At 35.4% G+C, this 14,450-nt stretch overlaps 1 protein-coding gene across 2 annotated transcripts in view; it reads left to right on the top strand.

Moving 5' to 3' along the window:
- The window catches only part of LOC116579745 (UPF0547 protein C16orf87), a 32,275-nt gene extending 20,849 nt beyond the window's left edge, over window positions 1-11,426 (top strand). Inside the window, exons 3-4 of one of the 2 annotated variants that reach the window (XM_032325433.1) lie at window positions 3,771-3,953; window positions 10,407-11,426. In XM_032325433.1, the coding sequence (XP_032181324.1) occupies window positions 3,771-3,953; window positions 10,407-10,525 (302 nt within the window). In that variant the 3' untranslated portion in view covers window positions 10,526-11,426. The remainder of the gene's footprint in view (window positions 1-3,770; window positions 3,954-10,406) is intronic. The other variant, XM_032325434.1, reaches the window with a different exon arrangement.
- The last annotated feature ends 3,024 nt before the right edge of the window (window positions 11,427-14,450 follow it).

Genomic DNA, 14,450 nt, shown 5'->3' with positions numbered 1-14,450 from the left:
ATTTGAAATAAATAAGTAGTCTCATTAAAAGTTTTGGGATCAGAACTCTGGGCAGAAGGATTAGTAAATGCAGATACCTAAGGGAGGAAGGAACTTGTTTTATTAAAAGGAAGGCATGTCTGGAGTATAGTGAGCAAATTGCTGCAGTATGAGAGAAGACTGGAGAGAGACGCAGATGTCAGATCTTATAGACACTTGTAGTCTTTGGTAAGGAAATTTGACTTTATTTTTAAATACAGTGAAAAGCTAATGAAAGATTTTAGAGGGGGAGCTATACAGTTTGAATTTTTTAAAGATAGCTTTGGCAGCTATGTAGGAAACATATTTGGTTTGGGTGTTGTCCATGGAGGTAGAAAGATGAAGAAATTGTGGATATATTTTGCAAGGAGTACCTGTGGACATTTGTGATGATACGAGAAACAGCAGGCTGAGTCACAGATAATCACAAATTATTTGGCGTTTGCAACTGGGTGGTGCTACTTACTAATATAATGAAGCTTTGGAGAAGGGAAAATCAAGAGTGATTTTTTGATATATTTGAAATACTTGGAAGATATTAGAGTAAAGCTGTCAAGTAGGCAGTCTGGAACTTTGGGAAGAGGCCAGAGTTGAAAGTATAAATTTTGGAACCATCATAAATAATAGAGTGTAATGTTTGGATCTATGGATTATCTTGACAGAACGTAAGTGAGAGAAGAGGGCTCAGGTCAGAGGTCTAGGGCTGTAATACTAAAGATGAGAAAGAACCTGGGGGAGAAGACAGCAAAAGGAGATAAAGAGGAAATGACTGGTGAGCTGGGAAACCTGGAAACCTGAAAAGCAAGTGAAGAATAATTTACAGAGAAGAATAGTCATCTTTGTTGAATTTTTGAGGGATGGCATTAAGATGGTTAAAGAGAGGTACTATTAGATTTGATAACAGATTTTTTTGTCCTTCTTGATCAGTTTCATTGAGTGGGCATCTATATTGCAGTGGATTGATTAGTGAATGGGAGGTGAGAAACTGAAGACAGAAAGTAGAGATAGCTCTTTTTTGAGAATTTTGCAGAGATGGGTGGGTAGCCAGAGGAACAAACCTAAATTCATTGTTGAACTTTAAAAGGCATACTATAAAAAGCTTTACCTATTACTTTTTTTTTTTTTTTTGAGAAATTCTAGGCATACACAAGAGCAGGAAGAAAATGGCCAACCTGGCCCCATTCATACCCATGTTTACTCCTTCCCTTGCATATTATTTTTAAACAAATCTCATATAATTTGTTATAGATGTTTTATTATATATTTCTTATATTTCTAAAAGATAGACCTTTAAAAATATAAGCACAATTAAAGTTAACAATAATTCCTTAATTTTTTAAAAAAGATTTAATTATTTATTTATTTGACAGAGATCACAAGTAGGCAGAGTCAGGCAGAGAGAGGGGGGGAAGCAGGCTCCCCGCTGAGCAGAGAGCCTGATGTGGGGCTTGATCCCAGGACCCTGAGATCATGACCTGAGCCGAAGGCAGAGGCTTAACCCACTGAGCCACCCAGGTGCCCCTATAATTCCTTAATATTAAATACCCAACGTGTGTTGACATTTTCAGGTTTCTCATAAAAACTTTTTTAAAGTTTTAAAAAACAGATTATTTAAGGTCCATATATTAGGTATGGGCGATGTCTTTTTTTAGCTCTCTTTGATCTATTGTTTCTTTCTTGTTTTTGCATGCAAAAAAAAAAAAAAGAAGCTATCACATGTACATCTGGATGTGCTATTTGGGTCTTCATGGTGTAGGAATGTAGGATAACACGTTCCTCCAGTGACTTTTATTTTTCCTGTAAATTATAATTTGGATTCAAAGGCTTGATGGGGTTTGATTTTCTTGACAAGACTACCTAATAGGTATTCTGTCAGGTGACAAATAAAGTCCGCTTGTTTCTGTTTTTGTAATTATAGCAGCTATTTATGTTTAACACTCACATCCTTTAGTTCATTTCTGGTTGAAAATGGGTGGCTCAGTCAGTTAAGCATCTGCTTCCGCTCAGGTCGTTGTCCCGGGTTTCCTGGAATCAGCTTTAGATCAAGCTCCCTGCTCGGTGGGGAGCCTGCTTCTCCCTCTCCCTCTGCCCCTCTCCCCTACTTGTGCTCGCTCTCTCACTCGCTTGCTCTCTCTCTCAAATACATAAATAAATAAATAAAGTCTTTATCTTATTGTTGTTCTTCGTTTTTTAGCCACAATACTTCTTAAATTAGAAACTTCTCTTTATCTGTCCTGTTGTTACCCAGTGAGTGATACAGTTTGAATAGAAAAAGCTAGATAAAATCTTTTCTTCTTTCTATTCTATTTAAGTTTTCAAAATAGAGAGTTGGTTCTTACACATCTTCTTATGGTGGCCAAGTCATTTTTGCTTGTATTTTTTAAATTTATGTCTTTTTTTTTTTTTAAGATTTTATTTATTTATTTGAGAGAGAGAGCAAGTAAGAGAGAGCACAAGAGGGGAGAAGGTCAGAGGGAGAAGCAGACTCCCGAGGAGCTGGGAGCCTGATGTGGACTCCATCCCGAGACTCTGGGATCATGACCTGAGCGGAAGGCAGTTGCTTAACCAACTGAGCCACCCAGGCGCCCCTGTCATGTGGTTTTAAGTATATCTGATGTTCCAATTTATTATTCAGTTCCTGTTTGTACTGATGCTCAATTGTCCTAAAGTGGTCAGTGGGAGCCTTTTCAAGTTATCCTTGGGTCCTTTAACAAGACCCTATTTGTATTTGACAACTGTCTTGCAATCTGGAATAATTAAGTGTTCTTGCATCATCTGGTATATGTCTGAGATTAGAATTAAGTAATTCTCTAAGGGCACAGTATTTGGAAATAACCATTACCATTTTACTTAAAAAGTCTTTTTAAAAAAAAAATTTATACTATTAATAGCCTATTAAGAGCCTATACTTACATTACAGTCTTTTAAGTTGCTCCCTTCTTGGAATATGAATTTTATCTATTTTGGCCCTTTACCATGTGGTTTTAGGTTTTGGGGAATTCTCTTTGTTGCTTTTGAGTTCAGGTATGTATTAAAGCAAGTTTTTTGTTTTTTAATTTGTTGTTTGTCTTATCCAACATTTTGAATTGTTTGGAGTGAAAAGGATGGCTTCTTGGCATTTATTAAATCACCATATTGAGTAAAGTTCCTCTTTTGCTTTTCCATTTAGGGATCTGCATGCCCTGAGAATGTCAGAAATGATCTCATCTGTGCTAAAGTGAAAACTACTTATTACTTCCCTAGTGTTTATATATTTTCTGTGGATGTTTTCTGTTTGCTTTTTATTGGTAACCTTAATGTATTTATGGCTAAGGTCAGTTTTGCTTCTGTATATTTGACATATTTCAGTCTATAATTTGAGTAGGGGACAAAAAGGAATGGAGTTTTTTTTTTTTCTTTTCTTTTTTAATACTTTACCATTTTTAGCTTGGAAGCAGAGAGAAGGAAAAAGGCAGAAAGATCACTGTGAAATTGTGTGAACATGTAGGGGTTGAAATTAAAGATGCCAAATAAAGAAACTGGTCTTCTGTTATATTTCCTCCTACCTCATGAGTTAATGTGGATCTGAATTCTGTTGAATTTCTTTTTTTCCTGTGTGGGCGTGAGGAACATAGATGTAATGGTTGTAGTTTTATAAAATATGCCAGGCAGCAAACTCTAGTGCTATTTAGAAAGAAGAAGAAGACAATGAGAACTGGGGCAAACAGTTCTTGCTAAGCCCTAAAATATATCGCTTTTATTCATCCATACAGAAAACAAGCATGAGGCCAAAAGGAGGCGAACAGAGAGAGTTAGGCGAGAGAAGATAAATTCTACAGTAAATAAGGATTTAGAAAACAGAAAGAGGTCTCGAAGTAACAGCCATTCAGATCATATCAGACGAGGAAGAGGAAGACCTAAAACTGCATCTGCCAAAAAACATGAGGAAGAAAGAGGTATGAATAAATCCAAGCAGTTTTGTTTTTCAAGTATTAAACTTTTCTAGATCTTAATTAGATAATAGTAAAGCAAGTGTTTGGTAGGCAATGAGCTCCTGGACTTAAAATCACAACTCATATTTTAGTTTGAAAACATTTCCTCCAGGGTAGATGCTTGTTTTTTTGTTTTTGTTTTTGTTTTAAATCAGAGAATTTAATTCTTATTGAAAAGCTAAAGTCTCAAATTAGGAACAGTTCACCTTGCAATAAGCTAATGTTTATTCAGAGATAATAATTTGTATATGACAACCTAGAGAAGCCTGTTAAAACGGTTGTTTTTTTGTTTGTTTTTAAAGATAAATCTGATTTCTGTTAAACTTATTTCAAACTGTTACACTATGAGTTTTAAAATTACTATTGAAATATTCTTCAGTATGAATTTTTAAAATTGCTCATTGTGTCCTCTACTTTGAGGCAGAGTTTGGGTAGTTAGGTAAATTCTTCTTGGTCCAAAATAAATTCAAATTTCTCCTTACAGGTTTTCTTCTTTCTTCTGATAAGTAATATGTCTGCCAGTAAATTGTTTTTAAACATTAACTAAAACTTCAGCTTTTTTTTTTGTACATCTTTTAAAAAATCTTTTATCATGGAAAATTTCAAAGATGACACAAGAGTAGAGAGACTAGACTAGGATAATGAAACCCTGTATGGCCTTGAATGAGTATCTTTTGCAATTGAGACTTTCAAGCCTGTAATTACTGGAAAAAAGGGATGGATACTTTTTATAATTACTTAAAAACCTCCATCAAAATAATTTCATCTTCAGTGAAATGCATTTATAATTTCTTACCTTGTTGGTGAGTTATGCTTTGCTTTTTCAGACACTCAGTTTTTGATATTCAAGCATAAGTGTAAATTTCTCTAATTTTAGACATTGAAAAAATTTTTTAAACCTGTTTACCATTTCTTTTGCTTTGTATGCTTTTATTTCAATAAAGTTATGTCTGTGAGGGAAAGTACATTCACTGGTATAGCTGTCCTTAGCTTTTTCAGAGTTAATGGTTTCTTACTATTGTGTATCTAAAGGAATAAGGCTTATATCATATTTGACAGTATTTTATGAAGAATAATTAGATACTTCTTAATTCCTTAATTTTATTCCTTTTCTTTTTCCTTCTCTTATGCTGCTCTTCCAGAGAGTTTGAATTATTTTTAAAATTTGAATGTGTTTTTTTTAACATGGGATGATCAGAAAAATCTATGCTAAAAACTGCTTCAGAAGGGAAACTAGACAAAAAAAAAAAAAAAAAAAAAATCAACAGAAAAAGAACAAAACAGGGAAATACTGCTTGGCCCAGAAAACAGAACATTCTTTCGGGTTGAAGTAAAGGGAATATAACCCAAAGAATGGAGAAGGAATGCTTCTGGTGGTGAGTGAGAGGAGATGAGAAAACAGATAATGACAGTCTTTTAGTTGGGGTAATGAAATCTACATAGTGGTGCTAGAAATTTTTATGTGCTGGTCTAAATTTTTATTCATATTAACTTGAGAAAAGAATTTAGTTAGCTATCTTCAGATATTTTGAGCTTATTAATAGAAAAGTTTTAAGCTATATCTAGAGTAAGATACACTTTTGATTTATTTTTAATACATACAGGAGGGCACTCAAAACAATTTTTGTAGAATAAATAGATCTTTTCAGGTAGGCTTTGGGGTCGGAGTGGGGAAGAGGTCAGCAAACTTTTTCTGTAAAGAGCCAGATAATACATATTTTAGGCTTTGTGGACCATACAGCCTTCTGTTGCTGCTACTCTGCCCTGTCATTGTAGCTGGAGAGCAGCCATAGACAATATGTAAATGAATGGGCATGGCTGTGTTCCAGTAAGACTTTATAAAAACAGGTGGCAGGCCAGATTTGACCTTGGGCTGCATTTTACGAACTCTTGAGGCAGACCATGTTCTCTAAATATAATACGCATAAGAAATATGAACTTTTGAAATCTCTATGTATTTTAGAACAGACTTCTTTCATGTGCTTCTTAGTATTAAGTAACTATTTACTGTAATTCAGTTTTTATTGATTTCTTGCTCATAGGGTACTTGAAAACTTTGAAGCAAGCCCTACCTTTAGTAAGGACAGTTTGTGTATAAATATTTTGAAAAAGAATAGGAAGAAGAAAGAATGGAAAAGGAAAGCTTGTTAGACATCTAGATAGCAAAATATTTTTATACAATCATAAAAACAAATCATTAAACTTAAAAATTTTTGTTGCTTTAAGATAAGTTTCCATTTTATATGAGGGGAATATGATTATTTTGGATATTATAGGAGTGACATTAAGATTAAAATATAATGGGCAATTCTGAATATCTTATTAATGAACATACAAAATTTGTGTAGAGTTCAAGTTAACGTTGTTGGATTGAATAACCACACCAAAGCTTTCCATCATCCTCAAATCCTAAGTAATTATTAGTAAAGGAATTTTTTTTTTAAAGGACCAAATTCCATAAGGACAAGGAATGGGAAAAGCAACACAATTCTAGAAAGTGATAACTGCTTTAGTAGATCCATGAAACCTAAATTGTTTGCCCCTTTAGGAAAAACTAATAAAAAACCCCTGATTTTTATTATACAACTGCCCCTAAGGTCAGGAGTTGGTGCATTAGCTATGTTTGGAAGTGTAGGGATAAAGTTGTGGCTAAAAATGAGATTGTTTGGAAGTCTGGTTTTTAATGGCCTGCTAGGGCTGTTTACCTCATTTTCCCCTCCTTCCAGATTTAGCCTTTTAAAAAGATTAGACAAAACAGAGTCTCTGATTTAGTAACACCAGGTATCACTGAGGGCAGGGATACTAGATTGAGATCAGGAAGATTACTTGAGAATTGAAGAGGGTAAATACTGAAATCAGTGGTCAGGCATGAATCTTCAAGTTAGGAGATTAGCAGTACCTTCTCGAGGAAATGTGAAAAACCCAAGAGAAAGGACCTGAAATAAGGATACATTCATTAGGGGTTTCACAAATGGCCCAGTCAGATCATCCTAAATTGGTGATCACAGTCAGGCTCTACATATGTATGAGCTCATCAGCTTTTCAGATCCTGTTCTTACATATGCTCATATTATCAAGAATTACTCAGATATACAGAAGAAAGCATCTATATGAAAGGCTAAGACCAAACAATAAAACAATAACTAAAATAACTAACAAATAAAATAAAAACAATAACTTGGATAAAAGAGGTTTTTGCAGGAAAGAGGAAAAATTAAAACTATTGTTGATTTTTAAAAAAATATTTTACTTATTTATAAGCCAGAGAGAGTGCGTGATTGCAAGAGAGTGAGCACAAGCAGGGAGAGGCAGGCTTCCCGCTGAGCAAAGAGCCTGACGTGGGACTCCATCCCAGGAGCCTGGGATCATAACCTGAGCCAGAGGCAGATGCTTAACTGACTGAGCAACCCGGCTGTATTTTTAATGTTTTTAGCAAGAGAAGATACTGTAGTCATAAAACAAGAAAAAGATGATATTTAAATGGAATAGCGGTGTCAAAAAAGTACTAGAAAATGAACTTTAAAATACAAATCTGGGGTGCCTGGGTGGCTCGGTTTAGTTAAGCATCTGCCTTCGGCTCAGGTCATGATCCCAGGGTTCCCTGCTCAGCAGGAGCCCTGCTTCTCCCTCTCCCACTCCCCCTGCTTGTATTCTCCCTCTTGTTCTCTTGCTCTCTGTCAGATAAATAAATACAAATCTAAAAAAAAAGTGTGTGTATTAAGATTGTGGAAATGAAAAACTTTAACAGGTTTATTAAAGAATTAAAGAATTCTACCAGAATGTAAAGAAATAGAAAAAGAGATGAAAGGGGTGCCTGGATGGCTTAGTCGGTTAAGTGTCCATCTTGATTTCGGCTCAGGTCACGATCTCAGGGTTGTGAGATCGAGTCCCATGTCAGGCTCTGTGCTGTGTGGGAAGCCTGCTTAGGAATCTCTCACTCCCTCTCTCTCCCTAAAAAGAGAGAGAGAAAGGGAGGGAGGGAGGGCAGGTGGAAAGAAGGAAGGAAGGAAGGGAGGGAGGGAGGCAGATGAGAAAATAGAATGGGAAAGATAAGAAATTTAGAGGACCAGTTTGAGGTCAACATTTATAAATAACTGTTGTTCCAAAAAAGAGCATAGAAGATGGAGGAGAGGAAGTCATTGCTGAAATAATTCAAGATATTTTTCCAAACCCGAAGGACATGGATTTTCCACACTGAAATGACCCACCAAATTCCCAGATGAGTGGATGATTAAAAGTAGAGATTATACTGAAGCATATCGTCGGAAATCCTACCTCTGGTTAAAGGCAAACTCCTTCAAGTGCTCAGGCAGAAAAGAACAAGAGAAGGAAGGGGTATTTGGAATTAATACAGTGGAGTACTACCCAGCAAGGGACAAACTCTCATATATGAACAAATAGCATCCATGAATTTTAAAAAACATGTTGAATGAAAGAAGCTAGACACAAAATAGTTCATGCTAGATGATGCCATTTATATGAAGTCCAAGAACAGGCAAGTGAATCTGTGGTGATAGAATCAGAACAGTAGTTGCTGGTGAGGTGGGGAGGAATTGACTGGAAAGGAGCATGAGGAATTTCCTCTATCTTGATTGTGGTGTGGGTTATGTAGATGTACATTTTGTCAGAACTCATCCAATTGTACATTAAGATCTGTGTATTTCACTGTGTGTAAATTTAGCAATAATGTTTTAAATAGCTGTTAAAAAAGGTATTAGCTCTTTCTAACAGTGGCACATTAGTTGGAAGACAATTTTTTGCCTTCATACTACTCAGGAAATCTATCAGTCTCTAGTGAACCACACTGGGAATTAGCATGAAGGTAGACTAATGACACTTTCTAACATTCACGGTCTCAAAAAATTTGCTACCTATACTCCCTTTCTCAGGAAGCCACTATAGGATACCTGGCATCAAAAGGAAGAAGTAAACCAAGAAAGTGTCCTGGGATCCAGGACACAGGGTCCAACTCAAGAGAAAGACATTTATATCCAGCATGATGTTGAAGAGAGATCTAGATGATAATTAATTGTGTAGCAGGTCTAGAAATCAACTACTTCAGATTCGAGCAGAAGACTTGGAGAGACTTATTCAAGAAGATAAAGTTGATATAATACCTAGTATGTGTAAACATTCGAAAGATCTATACAACTCATTACTAATGAAAACTAAGCAGATGGAAAAAGAATTTCTTCAGGAAAAAAACAAAGTGCAGTAAAAGTCAAATCATTTACATAGAAGAATAATGTAAACATTGAATATTGATCTCACTAAAATTGTGATGTAACTGTAATGGGAAGATGGGATAGGAAAAGTATGGGGCTTAAAATATGGAAAACAATAAGATCCTGAATTTTCATGGTGGAAGGTCAGTTAATAATGCCTAAAACCAAGAAGTAGCATCACATAAAAACTTTGCTTAGAGAGGTAAAAACAAAAGAAACAACTGGAAAAAAGTAGTTGAGTAGTTGCACATAGAGTGTGGGAAATGTGCATGGGGGAAGGAAGACTTCTATATTTTGTAGCAAGTTGAATAAAAATGATTTGACTCTATATATTTAACTTTGATTAAAAAGTCAAAACAAAACAAAAAACAGACCAAAGTACAAGCATAAAAGAGCCTGAAAAAAGAAATTGGCAGAATGTACACAAAGATGTTTATTGGGTGTGTGTGTTTTTTAGAAGATTTTATTTATTTATTTGACGGAGATAGAGATTACAAGTAGGCAGAGAGGCAAGGCAGAGCAGAGAGCCTGATGTGGGCCTCGATTCCAGGACCCTGAGATAATGACCTGAGCCGAAGGCAGAGGCTTAACCCACTGAGCCACCCAGGCACCCCATGTTTAATTGTGTTTTCCACTAGCTCTGAGATAATGTAGGTGGTTTTTATTTTCTTTTTTGTTTTTTGTTTTTTTTTTTTTGTACTTTCCAATTTTTCTACGATGAACTTGGATTGCATTTTTAATCAGGAGGGGGAAACATTGAATTAAATGTTGGTTATTCTTATTTTTTATAGCAGGGCTAAGGTAAAGAAGTTAATATATTCATAAAGGCACTATTGGATTTTCAGAAAGGACCATCTTTAGGGTGAGAAAATTCATTTTGATTGGAACAGTGAGCTTATCCTACTGAAGAAAAAGAAGTATTTGAGATTTTTACAGAAATGATGTAGATATTATAGACAATGTGTGTACATACACACACACAGAGTTTCCATTTAGTTCATGGCATTTCAATAACTCCTTTGTGTAATTTTTAAAAAAATTTCAGTTTAATAGTGTGATACTGTATAACATTTAATATATGTTGTTAGTATTGTGTATATTTATTGTCATCTAAAGAAATACTTAAAAGCCTCAAGTATTTTTTAATTACCATATTTGCATTAAGTTATCTCTCTTTTTTTTTTTTTAACAGAGAAACAGGAAAAGGAAATTGACATCTATGCTAACCTCTCTGATGAGAAGGCTTTTGTGTTTTCAGTCGCCTTGGCAGAAATAAATAGAAAAATTATCAATCAAAGACTTATTCTCTGATATTTGTCTGCAAAGTATGTTGAAACTGTCTTCAGGATTACATCAGCAAATTCTCACACAGTTGTGGACTCTCAGGAGCATTCTGACTGCATCAATAAGGGCCATTGATTGTTTTTTTTCCCTGTCATTTAGCCTGTGCCACACTTTGGGAGCAAAGCTGTAGGCTTGGACTGTTCTGGGATTTCCTTGTTTACCAAGGAGTATTGTCAGTGTTTTGTGTTTGAGATTTTAAGTATATTTACCAAAAACAAAAAAATAAAAAACGGTGGATGCTGTTAAAGGATACAGGGGTAGAGGAGGGAGTGGAAGAATGAAAACTAGGGAAGTAAAATGCTTGATAGTTTTCAGGTGTGCCACTAGAGAGGTGATATTTTAAGTACTTTGAGAAAGAGTGACTTTTAAAAATATTATATTTCAGATTTTCAGCACTAACAGATTGCATATATACAGTTCACTTACTTTTAATAAATTGGCAATTGATATTTTATTGAATGGGGAATTAAGAATATAAACTGTACATTTTGTCTTAAATTGATTTTTTCTTGGCCTTTATTTTTATGACTTAAGGTATGTGTTATATTTTGGGAGATACTTTCTAGACATTTGGGAAGTTTGGGTGCTATATGAAGAAAAACATTTAAGGATATATCATACTTCAGATATAAACATCTTGTTTTCTTGAATGTAATTTATTTATTGGTTAAAAATACCTTTTCTGCTCTCAAGATGGTGCCTGTTAACCTAAACATAAAATATATTTATTACATACAAAATATTTCTTAGATAGCCACTTTTAAAGCAGTAATGTTTTATCTGAGTGGATGTTCATTTATACATCCTGATGATTATTTAAATTGTTACTTAATCTCACTCTGGAAAAAAATAAACCTTAATATTGAAACTAGTAGATTAATAGTGTTTTTGTTCTGTGAAGTTTGTGAAATATATTTAAATTCTTAATTTTTCTGGTAATAAATGATAACTAGTTACTTATAGTTGATCTACACTAAATGCTTTTACATTTTTGCATATCAATTTAATATTCAAACTTGACAGTAATTTCCTATATTTCAGGTACCCCCCCAACACCCACCCCAGTGGCTGAATCTATGTGGCAGTCTAGAAGCCTTATCAGTCAGATTTAGCTTTAAGAGAAATTTCCCTTTGAGTTCCAATAGTTGCATTGTCAGCTTCATCCTGCCTCTCTCATCATCTCTCAAAAGAAAGAAGATTGACATTTTTTTCCTACTTTATTTAAATGGTAGCCAGCAGAGGGAGCTTAAGAGGTACTCTAGGTAGGAAGCAGAATTTTTTCTTTTTTTTTTTTTTTTTTCTTTTTTTAAATTTTTTATTTTTTATAAACATATGTTTTTATCCCCAGGGGTACAGGTCTGTGAATCACCAGGTTTACACACTTCACAGCACTCACCAAAGCACATACCCTCCCCAATGTCCATAATCCCACCCCCTTCTCCAAAACCCCCTCCCCCCAGCAACCCTCAGTTTGTTTTGTGAGATTAAGAGTCACTTATGGTTTGTCTCCCTCCCAATCCCATCTTGTTTCATTGATTCTTCTCCTACCCACTTAAGCCCCCATGTTGCATCACCACTTCCTCATATCAAGGAGATCATATGATAGTTGTCTTTCTCTGCTTGACTTATTTCGCTAAGCATGATACGCTCTAGTTCCATCCATGTTGTCGCAAATGGCAAGATTTCATTTCTTTTGATGGCTGCATAGTATTCCATTGTGTATATATACCACATCTTCTTGATCCATTCATCTGTTGATGGACATCTAGGTTCTTTCCATAGTTTGGCTATTGTGGACATTGCTGCTATAAACATTCGGGTGCACGTGCCCCTTTGGATCACTACGTTTGTATCTTTAGGGTAAATACCCAATAGTGCAATTGCTGGGTCATAGGGCAGTTCTATTTTCAACATTTTGAGGAACCTCCATGCTGTTTTCCAGAGTGGCTGCACCAGCTTGCATTCCCACCAACAGTGTAGGAGGGTTCCCCTTTCTCCGCATCCTCGCCAGCATCTGTCATTTCCTGACTTGTTGATTTTAGCCATTCTGACTGGTGTGAGGTGATATCTCATTGTGGTTTTGATTTGTATTTCCCTGATGCCGAGTGATATGGAGCACTTTTTCATGTGTCTGTTGGCCATCTGGATGTCTTCTTTGCAGAAATGTCTGTTCATGTCCTCTGCCCATTTCTTGAAGCAGAATTTTTTCTAAGAATTCTTTCCCTGCAGTCCTTTTATTTACCTGTAGGTACTACTATCATTACCTTGTATGCATTAAAAAAAAATTTTTTTTTAAAGACAAACTTTTTTTTCAAAGATTTTTGTTTATTTGATAGAGCACAAGTAGGGATAGAGGCAGGCAGAGAGAAAGGGGGAAGCATGCTCTCTGCTAAGCAGGGAGCACAATGCGGGGCTCAATCCCAGGACCCCGAGACCATGACCCAAGCAAAGGCAGAGGCTTAACCCACTGAGTCACCCAGGCGCCCCTTTGTATGCATTTTAAAGCCCTAGTAATAAAGTTTATTCCCAAGCATGCTAATGTGATTTTTGTCTTTGAACATAAGAAAACTATTTCCATTTTGACAAAAAATTGTAAAGGTAATTAATATCTAAAAATGCTTTTGAGTATGTCCTCAGAAAAAGGAAGAACAGCTTATGGAATAGGCATCTCTGTAAACAATTATTGATGTCAGAGTCTGTCTCTCTTTTTTTTTTTTTTTTTTTTTTAAAGATTTTATTTATTTATTTGAGAGAGAGACAGTGAGAGAGAACATGAGCGAGGAGAAGGTCAGAGGGAGAAGCAGACTCCCCATGGAGCTGGGAGCCCGATGTGGGACTCGATCCCGGGACTCCAGGATCATGAGCTGAGCTGAAGGCAGTCGTCCAACCAACTGAGCCACCCAGGCGTCCCAGAGTCTGTCTCTTTAAAGCTGAAGACCCTTAGAGGAAAGTCATGTTAGAATAGTCATGGATACAATAAGGAAGCTGACTAGGCTGGAATTTACCATGTAAAGAAGTAATTTATTTCAGATGCTTATGATGTTAATTGTTATTTAAAAAGTTCTTTGGTGAAATCGGCTTTCTCAGTTTGTGATGTAACCTATTCAGGAAATTTCTCTAAAATTATGTTTTCTGATATTTTTATAAGTTATCTCAGTAAAAAGCTGAATTGGTCTTAAGAATGTTGTAATGGTCTTGGAACATATTGCTTGTCATTCATTGGTGTTGAAGAAACCTCTCTTGGCAGATGTCCTAAGAACATAATTATAATAAGTTAATTACATAATCTAAAATTTATTCTGCTTTAATACCTATAAATGATATGATTATTCAGAATGCCCTGAAATGATTCCATAATTAGATTAGATCTCTTCAAGGTATGTTCATTTTTAAACGTGAACAAGATTAAATAAAAGGGATTTGGGAGTTAGGCTAAACAATACAAATTTGTATGTTTATCTCTCCACCCACCCCACTCTATTAAAAATGTTTTGAGGAAGGCACTTAAGTTTTTGAGATTTGATTTTGTTTTTTTAAACATGAACATTTCTTAAGTTTTTATGGGCGAGAAGGCTCAGGTTATGTTCAATGTAAGGTATTTAAAAATAAGGAAATACTGCAAATTATTTCTTCTTTAGCAATCAGTGGAAATGATCAAACATCTTGAGACAATTTATATTACGATGAAATAAAATTTAAAATTATAAATCACTTAATTTACCCAGACTTAATTGGTACTTCTTGAAATTTCAAAAGTAGTTTAAAAAACAATGCTCAGGGGCTCCTGGGTGGCTCAGTGGGTTAAAGCCTCTGCCTTCAGCTCAGGTCATGATCCCAGGGTCCTGGGATCAAGCCCCGCATCGGGCCCTCTGCTCAGCAGGGAGCCTGCTTC

The sequence above is a fragment of the Mustela erminea genome, chromosome 19 (assembly GCF_009829155.1).
Source record: "Mustela erminea isolate mMusErm1 chromosome 19, mMusErm1.Pri, whole genome shotgun sequence".
In the NCBI taxonomy this organism is placed as follows: domain Eukaryota; kingdom Metazoa; phylum Chordata; class Mammalia; order Carnivora; family Mustelidae; genus Mustela; species Mustela erminea.
The sequence above is the reverse complement of the archived record's forward strand: the minus strand, read 5'-3'. Positions and strand labels throughout refer to the sequence as shown.